Below are 16,961 nucleotides of genomic sequence, written 5' to 3'. Positions count from 1 at the left end.
CACTTGAAAACCACAACCGATACTATCGATTGTTTGATCAACATTGAATCGATGGAATCGATATCGATATTTGAGCGCTAAATCAATAGTTTGAACATTGGAACAATTAATTAATCCAATTTTTAGAATAGAATTATAGAAAAACAAAAAGTGATGAAATAATCTGTTATACAATACTAATTGAATTTCTAACATCTTAATAACAGATTAACATTTTAATTGATTATCTGTGGACTTGGAATGATACTTTCTCCAATTGGTCAACCTTCCTCCTTGTTGGTAAAGTGTTAACCGGACATCAATGTATTGACATAAGTGTTCTCACTCCTCTTTCGCCCTAAAATCATTAACATTATCATTCTTGATTGTCCATCCTCATCTCTCTCTCTCTCTCTCTCTCTCACTCTCTCGCTTTTCTTAGGATCTAACAGCTCTACAAACTTGTTAACAAACAAATAGCTCCCTCTCTCCCTCTCTCTCTCTCTATTTCTATCTCTTTCTCTCTTCTTTCCTGTGTCATCCTTTGACCATATGTTCTGACCATCTGAACTCGTTTCCCAGTCATAATGGTGACAATTCTATTGATGGTTCATGTGCAACTAACTTTAAACATTACCTTTAGGGTCAGTCTTATGTTTATCTGTAAGTTAAGGGTCATTCTCAAGGTAATTAGACTTTGTTTATCTTCAAGATTAACCAAGTATTCTGTGTGTTGTTAATGCCAGGTGCATCTCTATCAACACAGTTACAGTAATATCAAAACTCAGCATCTTCTTCATCTTCATCTTCTCTCTCTCTTCCATCGTTGAAAGCTCTGGAGGACAAGTTAGAGAGAGAGAGAGAGGAAGACGAAAAATCAACATCTAACAAGAAAAAGAGAAGAAGAAGAAGAGAAACAGAGAAACAAGTGTATGTTCAGGCCAAACATCGAATGTACGAATTATCATTGTTAAGAAGGTGAAAAAGTGAACAGGTAATACATGTAATTTGGAGCAAATTCATCATGGAGATAAATTGGTTCTCATGTTATCAGATCATCTTGATTATCTTGTCTTCTTGTCACTTTTACTTTTGTGCTACAATCAAACCAACAAATTTTGACGATGAACGTTTTAAACTCAACAACTCGAACAGTTCACAGCGAAATGCAACTAGAGCTCGATTGGTGAGTTTTCTTTTCTCTGTTTATTTTATCTCTTTTATTTGGATTTTGTTTCGAAATCAATTTAATTCATTCATCTTTCTTTTTTTGTTTGTTTATTCGAATTGTAGAAATTGGAATTGAAAAATTGTGGTTTAAATCAAATGAAAGATTTATCTTCTAAATTGAGGATAATCGGAGGTCGTGAAGTGGTCAAAGGTAATTGGCCTTGGCAAGTAGCTTTACTTAACCATTTTCGGGAACCATTTTGTGGAGGGACTTTGATTACTCCTTCATTTGTGTTGACTGCAGCTCATTGTGTTCGTCGACGATTATATATTCGTGCCGGTGAACATGATCTCATGACCAATGAAGGAACGGAACAAGAAGTGAAAGTGGATCATGTCTTCATTCATCCTTCTTTCGATAGAGAAACGGTTGATTCGGACGTGGCTTTATTACGATTAAAGGTTCCATTTAAATTGGGAAAATTCGTGGCCACGGCTTGTCTTCCTTCGAGGAAAGATGAGATTCCAATCGATTCATTTGGAACCATTTTGGGCTGGGGCAAGAAGAAAAACTCAGCTCTGTTTGGTACCGATGTACTTCATCAAGCTCGTGTTCCAATCGTCAATATAAGTGAATGTAGAAATGTTTACGAAGACTATTTCATCTCGAACAATATGTTTTGTGCTGGTTATCGAAGTGGTCGAGTCGATTCTTGTGCCGGTGATTCGGGTGGACCTTTACTCTTCCAGAAAAGATCTCGATGGTACATTTATGGTATCACATCTTTCGGTGAAGGTTGTGGTCGCAGGGAAAAGTATGGGATCTATGCCAAAGTGCCGAATTTTGTTAAATGGATTCGAAGAGTTATTCATAAACACAGTTATCGATGATTTATCCTCATCATCATCATCTCATCTTCATCTTTATCTCTCTTTCCATCTCCATCTCCATCTTCAACTTCATCTTCATCTCCATCTTTTCATCTCTGTCTCTTTCAATTCCAATCTCCGTTTTCGGATTCAATGGCTAAAATTTACTTCCTGTCTTTCATTTCAATCAAATTGTTACAATTATTACAAAAACTGATTCCCTGACCTTGGAAAGTTTGAGCTTAACTCAATCTCGACAATTAAGCTAATCACAGCTCGTTATCCAGACTACAATTTGTTAACTGTTGTGACATTGATCCAACAAAACAAAAAAAAATGCAAATCTCAACTTTTTGTATATTATTGTAAATTGATTATTATAGTATAATTTGTTATCTAATCATTTCTTAATTTTCAGCTTTTAAGTGAAAAAAATGATTAACATCGTCCAGTCTTTTAATATATAAACGTGATTAAAATTGATCATTTGAATATGTAAATTCTGTGTCTATTATTCACCTAATTATTAGCCTCAAGTTAATTAACATTAGAACACTAACAAAAATTTACAATGATTATCTTTATGATCTAATCTTAATCAGATTAACCTTGATTTAAATCAAAAACCGTAAACTTTTCAATTCGACTATGTAATTAACCAACATCGGCCATTCTTTTGGTGTTCAGATATCAGAGTTTCTCTCACATCCCCTGAAGTTCATGATCTCAATCAGAACTTTTTTCACAATCTTTCGAGTTTGAATCACTTGTGTCACCTGAAATTTTCAATTAACAATCACGAATGATCTTAATCAACAAAAATTAACGGAACAATTTAATGGGAATCCCATTAGTGGGATGGAGCAAAGTAACAATAGTATATAAAGGGTTAAGAAGGTGGGAGATGATGAAGAGGGAGCGAGAGGCAAATTTGGCAGGAAAAGAGAGAGATAGAGAGAAAGAGAGAGAGAGAAAGGATGATGATGATGATAAGAAAGAGAAGATAAATTCACCTTGAGACAAAACAATAAAAATGTGAATATGGTTTCGCTTTTGTTTTTAGTTGAAAACATTTTCTCTAATTGTAATTGTTACTTTACTAACTCGATTGTATCTAAATTGTAGTTCAATCCTCTCCTTGGACAATTAAAGTTGATTGTTGTAAATCAACACACTAGTGTTAGTTAGTATTAGTTGAATTAATTTTGTTATTTTTTTTTCTCTAACTGTTGATTGTTGATCAATTTCTTTCAGCTGGACAAGGTTAAATATCTTTTTGTGCTTCAGCAAATCGCAATGTTTGTGTTTATAATTTTGTCACCAAATTACAATTAATGTTGTTTATAAAATCATTTGACGTGTATAATTAACATCAACAATTTAATCCAATTGAAAACGGGAAATCAACTAAATTCAATTGATTAACATGATTTACTTGTGACTTAGAACAGTTGATTTCTTTTTTTAAGTAATATCCACTTTAAGACATCAAGTGTAAATCAGTGTCATTAATTGTTTGTTTAATAGTCAATCTATTTATCCAGCAGTAAAATATTTTGTTAAATTGTGATACCAAAATTATGTTGATGATTTAAAATTGATTTGCCATCATGTTAATTAACAAGGAGTTCAATTGGTGAAGCATTTTACTTGGGAAATGTTTAGCTGATTTCAAATTAAATTGACGTTCGTTGTTTTCCTTTAATTTTCTTGTTAATTGTTGTCTCTTGAAATATGATCACTCTCCGAGATTTTCTTAATCATTGGATCAGCTTTTTTATCATCATATTGTCCATTTTAACCATCACCAACTCAATTGGCAATGAATCGTTTATATTACCACCCAAATCATCATCTTCGCCATCATCAACAATTACATCATCTTTAGACGATGAGGTAAGTTGATCGGTGATTTATTGTTATTGTTACGAAATTAATTAACTGCGTTTCTCTCTCTTTATTGAAAGTTCGATGAGTCTATAGCAGAACCGATTCTACCACATACAAGCCCCGCTGATTTCTATCCTGGAAATTTAACCGCTGAGGAAAATAAACATCACCCTGTAATTGATGATGAATTTGTTCCAAATTCGTTGAATTTTGGTGGCAAAACGTACACTCGATTCGGTGGTGCATCAGTCCATGAGAAGATCAATGTACTCACAGCGGGTAAAAAAGGTCCTCTTCTTATGGAGGATATAACATTCTTTGAAGAGTTGAATCATTTTACTCGTGAACGAATACCAGAAAGAGTTGTCCATGCAAAGGGCGCCGGTGCTTTCGGCTATTTTGAGGCCACTAATCCTCATGTTACCGCATTCACTCAAGCCTCTTTCCTATCCAAACCCGGTAAACGTACCAAGGTAGCGGTCAGATTTTCAACTGTTGCCGGAAGTAAAGGTTCAGCGGATACTGTTCGTGACCCTCGAGGATTCGCGGTTAAACTTTATACCGATGAGGGAAATTTTGATCTAATGATGTTAAACTTTCCAGTCTTTTTCGTTCGAGATCCATTGCGATTTCTTAATTTCATTCATAGTCAAAAGAAAGATCCACAATCAAATTTAATCAACTACGATTACTTTTGGGATTATATTTCACTTTTACCTGAAACATTACATGCAACCTCTTACCTATTCACTGATCTTGGTACTCCGGATGGATATCGACATATACATGGGTTCAGTTTGAATACCTTTAAATTAGTTAACCAATATGATAAAGTTGTTTTCGGTAGATGGCATGTGCTCACTAATCAGGGAATCCACAATTTAACCATTGACGTTGCAACCAAATTAGCAGGTTCCAATCCAGATTATGCTCGAGAAGATTTATTCAAGGCTATTCATTCAGGTAATTATCCTTCATGGAGAGTGTGTATCCAAGTGATGACCCAAAAACAAGCTCATAAATGGAAACACAGTCCATTTGATCCAACAAAGGTAAGTTGATCCATTTCCATAACTTGATCACTTAATCCAAATATCGAGATTTATAACGAAAAAGTTAATCTGAAAAACAGAAACAAAAAACAGAAAATGGAACAAATTAACTAAATCTATAAGTAAATTAAAGATTAAATTTGATTAAAATATAGGAAATTAGTACAATTGTCTATTCCGTAAATTCTAGGTTAAAATTTATCTTATTTACTTACTTTGATTGGTTAATACTATTAGTTAATTGTTATAGTTGAAAGAAAGTTAAACAATAATTAATTTTAAGCTTATAATTTGGTTAACTAAAGCTATATAATTAATTGTAACCTTGTCTAACTTTTGTAACAATTATCTAATATAATTAGTTTTGTATTATAATCCATAATAACCAACAGGATTTGAGGATATTTGAATATAGTCAAATTAATTAACAACCATTGCCATTGATCAGTTAACTCTGATTGTTACCAATCGGTGAAAAAGGTTTATCAATTAATGGTGATATTGATTTTCCATAAATTATAATCAATTTAAATTAGCATAGTTGATCCAGTTACAGTTTAATCGTAAATTGTAATGATCTTTTTGTCTCCTAAATCGTAAATTCTAATCATCCAAAGCAATTAGAGAAATTTTCTCTCTCTTTCTCTCTCTACCCAAGCGCAACCATTAATCTTTTTCTGATTTATCTTCATGGTATCAACCACCAATCTGAGAAAAGAAACAAAGAAGCAAAAAGAAAAGAATTAATGATTAAAAACGAACAATTTAGAGAAACAATTAGTAGCAATCAATAGGATTAACAACGTTAAGATCAAACTGAAAGTAATAAAATGAAAACATATCATGTACAAAGGTTAAATTCATTAACCTGAAGAAACAACAAAATGAATTAGTTATGAATTATGTATGGTTAGATAATTGATGATAATAGTAATTAAAAGTAATCACTGTCAATCATTTAAAAATTTAGAAACAATTGGATTGTGATAAAAGTGAGAAAGATTTCACTTTTGTTACACTTTCACAGTGACAATTAACATTAGAAATTTTTTTTATGGTCTTGATTTAAGTCAATCAATATGCTTACCAATTTGATTTTCCTTTTCTGTTTTTTTTTGTGTATTAATTGTTGTTGTTTAATCAGACAAAAAAAAACAATTTGATTGTTGTGGTTTCAGTGGAATGATTTAATCTCTCTCTCTCTCTCTCTCTCTCTCTCTCTCATGGTTCTCTCTTTGATTACTCTATTAATCTTGCTTGAAAACTGAATCCGTTTTTCCATTTCCAGTTGTGGCCTTTGAAACACTTTCCTCTCATAGAAGCTGGTAAATTGGTATTAACACATAATCCGAAAAATTTTTTCGCCGATATTGAACAATTAGCCTTCAATCCAGCCAATTTAGTTCCAGGAATTGAACCATCAACGGAAAAGGTACTTCAGGGTAGATTGGTAGCCTATCAAGAGGCTCAAAGTTACAGGTAATTATGAATCTAAAAAACAAATGATCAAGAACAAATTCAAGAGAGAGAATATAAATCTCTCATTTGCACAGTAAAAACATTAAAGAACAAAGAAAAAAAAATTATAAGAGAAAAGAAGAAAACAAAAGGAAAACAGAAAGAGAGAGAATAGAAAAGAAAAGAAAACTAAAAATTGGAAAACAGATAATTCACTTTAAATCTTAATCTCTTTTCGTTTTCTTACCACAATTAACACCAACACTCGGAAAGAAGATGAAGATAATTCCTGGTAAGATAATCAGCCACATTGAACAAGTTAATTGGATTAAAAATGTAATTAAAACAGACAGGTAATTATTCATAGTTAATTAGAAACAAGTAAATGACATAATTAGTCATCGACTTTGGTAACTAAACATTCAAACGGTTGCCAATGACAACGCTTTCGTTTTCCCTCCATAACATTAGTTTTTTTTTTCTATTTTTTCTCTTTGTTGTCACTGAAATTCTGTCAAATTATTCTGTGTTCAAACGATCAATTTTCGTAAATTTCATTAATTAAACAACGGGCTTTCGCCTGATACCAAACTTGTGAATCTAAAAGTGAGTAAATGAAAGTTATGTTCAATTCTAGGCCAAAGGTCTTAAGGGTTGAATAAAAAGCTCTTCAATTACTTTGATTACAATCTTTTTCTATTGCATTAATTTTATTTAAATTTCTTCTTTTTCTGTTGATTAATTTTGTTCTGTTCTATTCTATTCTTTACTTGTAATTAGACTTGGAACCAATTTCTTTAAGATTCCTGTTAATCAACCGGCCACCGATTCTACTTATCCCAATATCCGTGATGGTGCTTATTGTTTTGATGAAAATGGTGGAAAAGGGCCAAGTTATTACCCGAATTCATTTGATTTTAAAAAGGAAGATGATTCGGAAAAACCAAGTAAATGGAAACTTCCTTCCTATGTTGAAGTTAAAAGATATGATTCAACTCACGATGATAATTATTCTCAGGTAAATCTCTCCTTTTCTTCCTTCCTAATAACAAAATTTTTCCCTTCTTACTCATACATATGAAGCACCCAATCATTTATATCTCACTTGTTCCGTTTGATTGTTGTTTTTGTTGCTTAATTGTTGATAAAAGACAAAGATTATAATTACTCAGTCTTTACAAGCAAAATAATAACTTACCTGAAATTAGAGTTAAAATGAAAAAAACAACACTTGACTTCTTATAGCATCGCAATTGAATCTTGGTACCCAATTGATTTCTTGTTGATTGTTATTGAGAAAACTAAGAGCTGTAAATACAATGCGATTAGAGAGTGATTGAAATTGATAGTGATTGTCTGATTAGCGTTACTCTTAAACCTTTTTTTTACCTTGATTTGTTTACATTAGTTTGTAATTATAATACAATAGAGAAAAAATTGATCTTTAAATCTCTTAAATTGAATGATCTCTTTTTTTGCAATCGGTTGTTGATGTAACTTGACCTTAGATGAGATGCTAATTTTGTTCCAATTTTGCTGAGAATCAAAGAATCTATTGTATTTGTCAAAATCGTATTGTCTTAATTTGAGTCATTTTTTCTTAATCAACATTCTGATTGAGGTGAATTACTTTTGTTTTATTGCAAATTTATTCTATTCTTTTTCTATTCTTTCTAATCCTTCTATTCTCTCCTTGAAAAATTCACAATCAAATTTGATCCATTTTCTCCCATTTTATCTCCTATTCTTTAACCAGGTTGCCAAATTTTGGGAAGCATTGGCCCCGAAAGATAGAGATCATTTAATCTACAATTTGAGTACTCATTTGAAAAGAGCAAAGAAATTCATTCAAGAACGTTTTCTCCATCATGTTCGTTTGGCTCATCCCGAATATGGACACAGGTTAAAGGAAGCACTCGAATTTTTCGCCGACCATTAAATACGAACCAATTTACAATCTAAATCTACTGGAGAGGTGCAATTGAATTGATACATAAGTGTGTCAATCTTTTTCCCCTACACAATTAAAGAGACGATTTTGTGATATCCAGATGATGAAGAGCAACATTTTAAATCTACCAAACGAAAACAATCAAGTTAACTATTTCTAATGACTTTTAATTACATCAATCAAAGATATTTTCTCATTCGGAGGATTATTAATATTTTCCAAGTCCCATTGTCTTCCGTTTTTCCCGCAATTACTACTGTTTATTAGTGCGAGCTTGAGAAAAACATTGATTGCACAGAACAATTTTAACCCAAGTGATTATCGTTCTAATTGATGACCAGATAATCTTAAATAGTTGCCAAATTAACCAACAATCTTCGGGATTTAGGACTATCCAGTGAATCTATTTATATAGCGTTAAATTGTTATAATCTCTCATTAGTGATACACAAATATGAGATTTCCTGATTCTTTATCATCGATTTCCTTTGAAAAGAAACTTGTGATTCTTTGCTGTTTTCTAAATGTTTCCTACTTTTCCTTGTGACAATCAACTGTTAATAGAAGAGAACACACAAATTGCAATATCAATAATCTAAATATTGTGTTGCTTTTATTGTTTTATTTGTTTGACAAAAAAGAAGAGTTTACATCCTCTCAAAAGGTAGAAAATGAAAAGTTTCCTCTCTGGAAGAAAAGTGTTTGTCACAATTAAGTGGAATCCCTTCATCTTATAATCAATATCTCTCTTTACAATATAAATATGATTTTATGATCATCTTCATCTACTTATCCTGAAATATATTCTAACAACAGCAAAAACAGCAAACAACTACAACTACTACATGAATCATGATGACAAAGACAAAGTCTGTAACTTATAATTATACAATTTGAATCAATTATCACTTATCACTTTTCCATCATCATAATTATCACCAATTGTGTTAACATTTGAATTGATTGATTATCTGTGGACTTGGAATGATAATTTCTCCAATTGGTCAACCTTCCTCCTTGTTGGTAAAGTGTTAACCGGACATCAATGTATTGACATAAGTGTTCTCACTCCTCTTTCGCCCTAAAATCATTAACATTATCATTCTTGATTGTCCATCCTCACTTTCTCTCTCTCTCACTCTCTCGCTTTTCTTAGTATCTAACAGCTCTACAAACTTGTTAACAAACAAATAGCTCCTCTCTCTCTCTCTCTCTCTCTATTTCTATCTCTTTCTCTCTTCTTTCCTGTGTCATCCTTTGACCATATGTTCTGACCATCTGAACTCGTTTCCCAGTCATAATGGTGACAATTCTATTGATGGTTCATGTGCAACTAACTTTAAACATTACCTTTAGGGTCAGTCTTATGTTTATCTGTAAGTTAAGGGTCATTCTCAAGGTAATTAGACTTTGTTTATCTTCAAGATTAACCAAGTATTCTGTGTGTTGTTAATGCCAGGTGCATCTCTATCAACACAGTTACAGTAATATCAAAACTCAGCATCTTCTTCATCTTCTCTCTCTCTTCCATCGTTGAAAGCTCTGGAGGACAAGTTAGAGAGAGAGAGAGGAAGACGAAAAATCAACATCTAACAAGAAAAAGAGAAGAAGAAGAGAAGAGAAACAGAGAAACAAGTGTATGTTCAGGCCAAACATCGAATGTACGAATTATCATTGTTAAGAAGGTGAAAAAGTGAACAGGTAATACATGTAATTTGGAGCAAATTCATCATGGAGATAAATTGGTTCTCATGTTATCAGATCATCTTGATTATCTTGTCTTCTTCTTGTCACTTTTACTTTTGTGCTACAATCAAACCAACTAATTTTGACGATGAACGTTTTAAACTCAACAACTCGAACAGTTCACAGCGAAATGCAACTAGAGCTCGATTGGTGAGTTTTCTTTTCTCTGTTTATTTTATCTCTTTTATATCTTTTATTTAGATTTTGTTTCGAAATCAATCTAATTCATTCATCTTTCTTTTTTGTTTGTTTATTCGAATTGTAGAAATTGGAATTGAAAAATTGTGGTTTAAATCAAATGAAAGATTTATCTTCTAAATTGAGGATAATCGGAGGTCGTGAAGTGGTCAAAGGTAATTGGCCTTGGCAAGTAGCTTTACTTAACCATTTTCGGGAACCATTTTGTGGAGGGACTTTGATTACTCCTTCATTTGTGTTGACTGCAGCTCATTGTGTTCGTCGACGATTATATATTCGTGCCGGTGAACATGATCTCATGACCAATGAAGGAACGGAACAAGAAGTGAAAGTGGATCATGTCTTCATTCATCCTTCTTTCGATAGAGAAACGGTTGATTCGGACGTGGCTTTATTACGATTAAAGGTTCCATTTAAATTGGGAAAATTCGTGGCCACGGCTTGTCTTCCTTCGAGGAAAGATGAGATTCCAATCGATTCATTTGGAACCATTTTGGGCTGGGGCAAGAAGAAAAACTCAGCTCTGTTTGGTACCGATGTACTTCATCAAGCTCGTGTTCCAATCGTCAATATAAGTGAATGTAGAAATGTTTACGAAGACTATTTCATCTCGAACAATATGTTTTGTGCTGGTTATCGAAGTGGTCGAGTCGATTCTTGTGCCGGTGATTCGGGTGGACCTTTACTCTTCCAGAAAAGATCTCGATGGTACATTTATGGTATCACATCTTTCGGTGAAGGTTGTGGTCGCAGGGAAAAGTATGGGATCTATGCCAAAGTGCCGAATTTTGTTAAATGGATTCGAAGAGTTATTCATAAACACAGTTATCGATGATTTATCCTCATCCTCATTCTCATCATCTCATCTTCAACTTCATCTTCATCTTGATTTTTATCTTCATCTCTGTCTCTCTTTCAATTCCAATCTCCGTTTTCGGATTCAATGGCTAAAATTTACTTCCTGTCTTTCATTTCAATCAAATTGTTACAATTATTACAAAAACTGATTCCCTGACCTTGAAAAGTTTGAGTTTAACTCAATCTCGACAATTAAGCTAATCACAGCTCGTTATCCAGACTACAATTTGTTAACTGTTGTGACATTGATCTGACGAAACAAAAAATGCAAATCTTTGTATATTATTGTAAATTGATTATTATAGTATAATTTTTTATCTAATCATTTCTTAGTTTTTTAAATAACCATTTGTTTAAAAATTTTATATGTAAACAAAGTGATTTAGATGAGAATCAATCTGTTGAAAATAATTAGACTGATTCTGTCTCAATAAATTGATATCAATTCTTATTGCAAACAGCATTTACTAATTATTAATAAATCAGTCAACGTTATTAAAATTGATCGTTTGTTTTGAAAAGTTTTGCTTCTATTTGATTAGTGGTTGTCAAAACTTTCTCAAACAAAAGTAATGACGTTGCTTGAGATTTATAAACGGGTGATTATTGTAAAGATTTAATTTAATCCAGTTATCACTATTGTTTTCGCTCAAAGAACTCAACAGTTCTCAATATCTTTGATATCCTTGATTCCAACCAGCACCTTGAACTCGTCCACCTCCTCGACCATAATCTTGATAACCTCCCCGTCCTCCGCCTCCTCTACCACCCCCGCCGCCCCTGTGACCTCCACGATGATTATCATAATTATGATGTGGTTGGTAATTAGATTGTTGATAATTATCTTGATATTGGCCTCTTGGTTGATTTGATGAATGGTAACTTTTATCACTGCATTTGAATGTAAACAAAAAGGTAAATAATTTGATTAGTAATTTTTAAATCCAATTGATCAATTTAGTAATCAGTCTAATATTAAATACTAATAATTTTCAAATAGAAGTTTAATTTACCCATAATATTGGCGAGATTGCTGTTGGTGATATGGTTGATCACCATGATCTCTTTGGCTATACTGTCCTCTTCCATCATCATGAGGCTGATGATTCCTTTGTTGGTACTGTACTCCCGAATCTCCATGAGATTGATTTCTCTGTTGAAATTGTCCACCAGAGTCACTATGAGATTGTTGATTTCGTTGTTGATAACCACCACCACTTCCTCCACGTTGATTTCCACCGCCTCGAGGTTGTTGCCGTTGATTTTGCTGCTGTTGGAAAGTTTCTTGAGCTGGTGGAGGCTACAAATGATATTAATAAGAAGAGAATAAATTTTTAGAACTGAAATAATGTTAAGTAAATTGTGAGATAAATTTACCTGTTCTTTGGGTCGACCTCCTCTATCAGGAACATTACCAATTAAGAATTTTTGTAAAGAAATTCTCTGTTGTTTACCAACATTGGCCATTCCTTTGGTCTTTGGCGTTTCTATATCACAGATTTGGTGAGATTTACTGACCACCGAATTGAGAAGGTCAAAACATCCGCTTTTACGAGCAGCTAAACCATGAGCCAAACTAACGGTTGGTTTAGGGTCCAACATGGTTCTCAATTTACCATAAGAGGCATCAATCTTTTCACTTAAATTTTTATCGGCATTTTGATCTCCTTCCTTCCATTTGAAAGAGCCAATTGTACAATCACACCGAGTGATTAAAGTTTTACGGCGAACATGATAATCATCAAATAGAGAAGAATTAATTTTATCAAGAGTTTTCCATTCTTTTGGAACCAATTGAGTACCAGGTTTCAATAGCAATGGCTCTTCTTGGGCAATGGTTGATTTTTTTAACTTTTCGTTAATTTTATCCTGCATTTTAGAAAATAATTGTGACGATTGAACATTAGCTGGTGGTTTACCAATACCAAGAATAATCATGGATGATTTTAATTCTTTTGCTGTATCACTTTCAAACATATCGATCTTCATCCCTCTATAGAAAGAAAAGAAATTGGAAAATTAATTATCATATCAATTGGTGTACAAAGTGCAACTTTAAAGAGATTAATAGAATAGAAAACGTACCCGTCAGCAGGTTTATTAACATAGAGAATCCGAGCAGCCATAAGTTCACCACAGAGACAGATAATTATGGCCAATCTATTTGATTCGATAGTTAAATCACAACCAATAAGTGGAGATTGAAGTTGACGAAGAAGAGAATTCAATTCAATCTTGAAGGCATCTAATTCACTTTCACTGGTCAATATATTGACAATATAATCATGGCGTAACATATCATTAAGCTCATCGGAAAGCCAGTTAATTATTGCAGAAAATTCGATTATAGAAAGACTTCTTGGAGAACCATTGGTAAGAAGAGATTCTACTTGAGGATATCTTAACAGCTCCAAAGAATCAATAATATCTTCACCCAATTTGGCCATCATGTGTTTCTATTTAAAGTGTAAATAGATATTCTATTTATTTAGAAGAAATGATTCACCACCACCACTGAAACAGATTAAACAAATTACAAGTAAAAATCAGCTTCAATCGAAAATCTAGCTAAACTTAGCTAAAACAGGGAGAAATAATAATTGCAAGATGAACAATTAAATCAATGAAACATGGAAAGATGGAGAAATCAAAAGCAATGTTCTTGAAGAGAATGAGAAAAATTTAAAAATGAGAGACAAGAAAAAAGGGAGGAACAATTGACCAGATTGTATTTGGAAAACAAAGCGAAAGAAGCTTTTTCCAAGGTAACACAGATTCCAATAAGCTTTAACTTAATTACAAATTAATCACAATTAATGACAATCAAAGGTTAATTAGATAGACTTTAATTAAAAAGTTAACCTCAACTGTTGAATAATAAACAATCAATTCACTTGAGAAAGAAAAAAGAGAAAAATATGTTAGCTCATATTCTAGAAAAGAGATGGCGTTAGTGTCGGAGAATTTGTTTCAACCGGTAAGTTAATTGTTTCTTTTGTGGCTGTCACAATTTCTAAGTGACAATTAAAATAGGTGATTACTAATTAAGATTAATTTTTCTCTGTTAATTAGGCTGTTGGAGATGGATTGAGATTGTACCTGGAAAACAGAGAGAGAAAGTGAACTATTTCTTTAACAGGTTTTGTTTGATTTAAGTGAAGCTGAAAGAAAAGGTAACAACAACAACAACATTTTGCTAAATCAACAAATCAATTTAATCTTCATCAATTGATTGGAAATTTATCTGTCATCATCAATTATTATTTCTATACATTCAATTGGTTATCTTTTATGGAAGATCAAAGTATGTCTTGGAGACAGAATTGGTTTTTTAAGGTAGAAAAGAAAACCGAAAATCAAGGTAAGTTTTTAGCTTTTTTTTCGCATTCTAAATCTCTTAGCATAACCAAGTGAGAGACAATCATCAGTTTTGATGGTGAATTTGCATGAAACATTTCATTTCATTTTCTTTTTTGTTTGTTTTTATTTTTCTTTTATTTATTTTTCTTTCTGTAGAATCAGCAGGAAATTGGTTTTATGAAGTGGAAGAGAATAAAAAAAATGTGCTGATCAACAAGTTTTACTCTTTTCCTGGATCCAATGTTTTGCAACATTGTAACAACTTAAATCTTTCTCCTTCCATCTCTCTCTCTCAAATTTTTCTCATGAATGAGATAATACTAATGACTGAATATGGAGATGATTATGATGATCTATTGGCTTCCTTTTAACTACTTCCATACCAAGAGCAACTGTTAATTTACTTACAACTCAACCTCAACATCAACATGCATTCTATTGACCTTACATGAAGCAGTTTGGCTTCCGAGAAAAACAGTTAATTATTTACAATCAAGTGTAATTGAATTGCAAAGAATCTTATTTGTCTTGACCATGCAAAGGGTTGAAGGTCAAACCATAAAAATGAGATACGACTGATTTCGGGAATTGAAGAGTTGGAAACAATTTTTCCCTCCTATTCTTGTTTAAAAGTTTCATCACAATAACATAATAATCAATTGAATTACTGTTAGTAATTCCTACTTGATCTAGTTTCATCTCTTAAGAGCAGAAATGATTCATTTAATTGTTTCAAGGGTTGATTATTTACCAATGAAACAACAACATAGATATTTTTCCTTTTCTATTATTAATCATTGATTCGTCTCAATCAAAATAATAACAATAATTGTAACCAAGGAAACTTTGATATATTTTTGTTAATCGAAAAATAATCTTTTGATTAATTATCAAAGTGTTTTCGATATCGGCAATTACAATGTTTCTCTCCAATGGACCAACTAATAATCAGAGACAATCATCATCATTGATTAACAATATTCCATTAACTGATAATCGTGATAATAACACTCCAATGATTGGGATGGACGATGAACTGATTAATTTGGACCTCGAATCATTGAGTTTATCACCTAAATCACGAAGTTCGACTCGTCAAACCCGACGAAATGCTGAATCTGCAATTGAATTAACTTTCGATAATGATAATCCATTGACTCACATATTCGGACAATCTTCATCGAGCAGTTTAGTAAGTATTAGATTAGAATTAATTTAATTAATCAAATCAATTATCTTTTTGTCTCATTTTTTGAAAGGTCCCTAAATTTGAAGATCGAAAGCGACATGGGTCACTTTTCGAAGAGGATCAAACGGAAGAGCTTCGAACATCATTATCGTCATCATCTTCTCGTATCTTCTCAATTAAAACTGCGGTTAATCGGCCTCGAGAATCGGAAGAAAATGAAACAATCCCGTTTATCCCTGATATCGATGAATTAGATGATCCAATTAGTAAAGGATCAACTGATTTTCCAAATAATTTCGTGGTTAATAAACTGATCAGTTTACAAGAGCTTGAAAGTGATATAATTAAACATCAAGCCTTTTCCAATCTCTGTTCAACTGATTCAACCATTTTATCATCTCGATTAATTGCTCAGCCATTGGTCAAAGAAGACGATGCCCCTTGGACTTGGGATAGTTTAATTTCAGAAGTTTCATCTTACATTGAACGAAATGAGAACGAGCAACAATCAAGTTAACCAAAAAATTGAAACATTAACTAACCAAATATTAATAGATTGATTTCCATCATGTAATATCATGTATCTCTTATTGGAACCGTGAAAAATGAGATAATCAAAGACGCGATTTCTAAATAGTCAGGCCATTTAGATCACGATTAATTTAGCCAAATAAGAGGCCAAATGATAATTTAATTATTGTTGATTATCCGAATCGTAATGTTTTCGTTATTCACCTTAGAAAAATCTGCAAATCAAATTGTTCTTCTCTAATTGTAATAGTTGAATGTTTTTTTTTCGTTATGAAAGAAAACAATTAACGAAAAGAAAACATTTACTTTCCATTGAAAATCAATGATCAAGAATAGAAAACAACAATTAGAATATCAATAGATTTTGTTCACCATCGAAACCCTATCATTAACTGTTGATTTTCTTTCCATTCACAATATCTAATTCCACAATTAGTCCTTCATCATCAAGGTCAGTTAATTGTGAACATTGATCTTGAATAGCAACAGAAAAGTTAATCACGATGGTCAAGCCAACAATTTAATATTCCAAGTTGATAACAATCGTTACCCCATCGACGTTCAATCATTTGATCGGTGGTTAACCAAATCAATGGTAAATTTTTGATTAATAGCTGATTATTTGTACCTCCAGAGATTAAGATTAACTTAATCCTGTTCGGCAATGGTGAAACAATTAACTTAATTATTTTTGGTCTCAAATTTTGCT

General features: G+C 32.3%; 5 protein-coding genes and 1 long non-coding RNA gene across 7 annotated transcripts; 4 read left to right on the top strand and 2 right to left on the bottom strand.

Annotated features, from left to right (window-relative positions):
- Window positions 1–102: 102 nt before the first annotated feature.
- On the top strand, window positions 103–2,519 carry LOC128388653 (trypsin-3-like). Its single transcript, XM_053348081.1, has 2 exons — window positions 103–1,165; window positions 1,273–2,519. Exons 1-2 carry the CDS (start codon window positions 1,004–1,006, stop codon window positions 2,038–2,040), a joined length of 930 nt encoding a protein of 309 aa, XP_053204056.1. The 5' UTR covers window positions 103–1,003; the 3' UTR covers window positions 2,041–2,519.
- A 188-nt stretch (window positions 2,520–2,707) lies between these two features.
- On the top strand, window positions 2,708–8,370 carry LOC128388647 (catalase-like). The gene is made up of 5 exons (XM_053348077.1): window positions 2,708–3,915; window positions 3,987–4,961; window positions 6,250–6,440; window positions 7,200–7,437; window positions 8,176–8,370. The coding sequence occupies exons 1-5, from the start codon at window positions 3,754–3,756 to the stop codon at window positions 8,356–8,358; spliced, it is 1,749 nt and encodes a 582-aa protein (XP_053204052.1). The 5' UTR covers window positions 2,708–3,753; the 3' UTR covers window positions 8,359–8,370.
- LOC128388659 (uncharacterized) lies at window positions 4,897–6,786 on the bottom strand. Its single transcript, XR_008325315.1, has 4 exons — window positions 6,667–6,786; window positions 6,049–6,452; window positions 5,177–5,669; window positions 4,897–5,030 (listed from the first exon to the last, which is right to left on the bottom strand). It is a non-coding gene; the product is annotated as an uncharacterized LOC128388659 (long non-coding RNA).
- A 151-nt stretch (window positions 8,371–8,521) lies between the features above and the next one.
- LOC128388652 (trypsin-3-like) lies at window positions 8,522–11,630 on the top strand. The gene is made up of 3 exons (XM_053348080.1): window positions 8,522–9,769; window positions 9,911–10,266; window positions 10,382–11,630. Exons 2-3 carry the CDS (start codon window positions 10,102–10,104, stop codon window positions 11,147–11,149), a joined length of 933 nt encoding a protein of 310 aa, XP_053204055.1. The 5' UTR covers window positions 8,522–9,769; window positions 9,911–10,101; the 3' UTR covers window positions 11,150–11,630.
- Window positions 11,618–14,063, bottom strand: LOC128388648 (protein FAM98A-like). Its single transcript, XM_053348078.1, has 4 exons — window positions 13,258–14,063; window positions 12,550–13,165; window positions 12,186–12,472; window positions 11,618–12,063 (listed from the first exon to the last, which is right to left on the bottom strand). Exons 1-4 carry the CDS (start codon window positions 13,620–13,622, stop codon window positions 11,841–11,843), a joined length of 1,491 nt encoding a protein of 496 aa, XP_053204053.1. The 5' UTR covers window positions 13,623–14,063; the 3' UTR covers window positions 11,618–11,840.
- LOC128388654 (intraflagellar transport protein 43 homolog) lies at window positions 14,014–16,670 on the top strand. 2 transcript variants are annotated; one of them, XM_053348084.1, is made up of 4 exons: window positions 14,014–14,149; window positions 14,245–14,533; window positions 14,689–15,724; window positions 15,792–16,670. In XM_053348084.1, the coding sequence occupies exons 3-4, from the start codon at window positions 15,452–15,454 to the stop codon at window positions 16,236–16,238; spliced, it is 720 nt and encodes a 239-aa protein (XP_053204059.1). In that variant the 5' UTR covers window positions 14,014–14,149; window positions 14,245–14,533; window positions 14,689–15,451; the 3' UTR covers window positions 16,239–16,670. The 2 variants fall into 2 exon arrangements, with proteins under 2 accessions (XP_053204059.1, XP_053204057.1); XM_053348082.1 differs by lacking the exon at window positions 14,014–14,149 and having other exon boundaries at window positions 14,161–14,533.
- The last annotated feature ends 291 nt before the right edge of the window (window positions 16,671–16,961 follow it).

The sequence above is a fragment of the Panonychus citri genome, unplaced genomic scaffold, assembly GCF_014898815.1.
Source record: "Panonychus citri isolate SS breed McGregor unplaced genomic scaffold, ASM1489881v1 Contig00101, whole genome shotgun sequence".
NCBI classification, from domain to species: domain Eukaryota; kingdom Metazoa; phylum Arthropoda; class Arachnida; order Trombidiformes; family Tetranychidae; genus Panonychus; species Panonychus citri.
Note: the sequence above shows the minus strand (reverse complement) of the source record. Positions and strands in the feature narration are given on the sequence as shown.

Excerpts from the sequence above, each read along its gene's own strand:
- LOC128388652 (XM_053348080.1), top strand. The coding sequence starts at position 10,102 with ATGGAGATAAATTGGTTCTCATGTTATCAGATCATCTTGATTATCTTG. Across the intron at positions 10,267-10,381 it reads ATGCAACTAGAGCTCGATTG|AAATTGGAATTGAAAAATTG; the intron begins GTGAGTTTTCTT and ends TTCGAATTGTAG.
- LOC128388654 (XM_053348084.1), top strand. The coding sequence starts at position 15,452 with ATGTTTCTCTCCAATGGACCAACTAATAATCAGAGACAATCATCATCA. Across the intron at positions 15,725-15,791 it reads AATCTTCATCGAGCAGTTTA|GTCCCTAAATTTGAAGATCG; the intron begins GTAAGTATTAGA and ends ATTTTTTGAAAG.
- LOC128388648 (XM_053348078.1), bottom strand. The coding sequence starts at position 13,622 with ATGATGGCCAAATTGGGTGAAGATATTATTGATTCTTTGGAGCTGTTA. Across the intron at positions 12,473-12,549 it reads GAGGTCGACCCAAAGAACAG|CCTCCACCAGCTCAAGAAAC; the intron begins GTAAATTTATCT and ends TATCATTTGTAG. Across the intron at positions 12,064-12,185 it reads CAATCTCGCCAATATTATGG|TGATAAAAGTTACCATTCAT; the intron begins GTAAATTAAACT and ends ATTCAAATGCAG.
- LOC128388647 (XM_053348077.1), top strand. The coding sequence starts at position 3,754 with ATGATCACTCTCCGAGATTTTCTTAATCATTGGATCAGCTTTTTTATC. Across the intron at positions 3,916-3,986 it reads CATCATCTTTAGACGATGAG|TTCGATGAGTCTATAGCAGA; the intron begins GTAAGTTGATCG and ends CTTTATTGAAAG. Across the intron at positions 6,441-7,199 it reads CAAGAGGCTCAAAGTTACAG|ACTTGGAACCAATTTCTTTA; the intron begins GTAATTATGAAT and ends ACTTGTAATTAG.
- LOC128388653 (XM_053348081.1), top strand. The coding sequence starts at position 1,004 with ATGGAGATAAATTGGTTCTCATGTTATCAGATCATCTTGATTATCTTG. Across the intron at positions 1,166-1,272 it reads ATGCAACTAGAGCTCGATTG|AAATTGGAATTGAAAAATTG; the intron begins GTGAGTTTTCTT and ends TTCGAATTGTAG.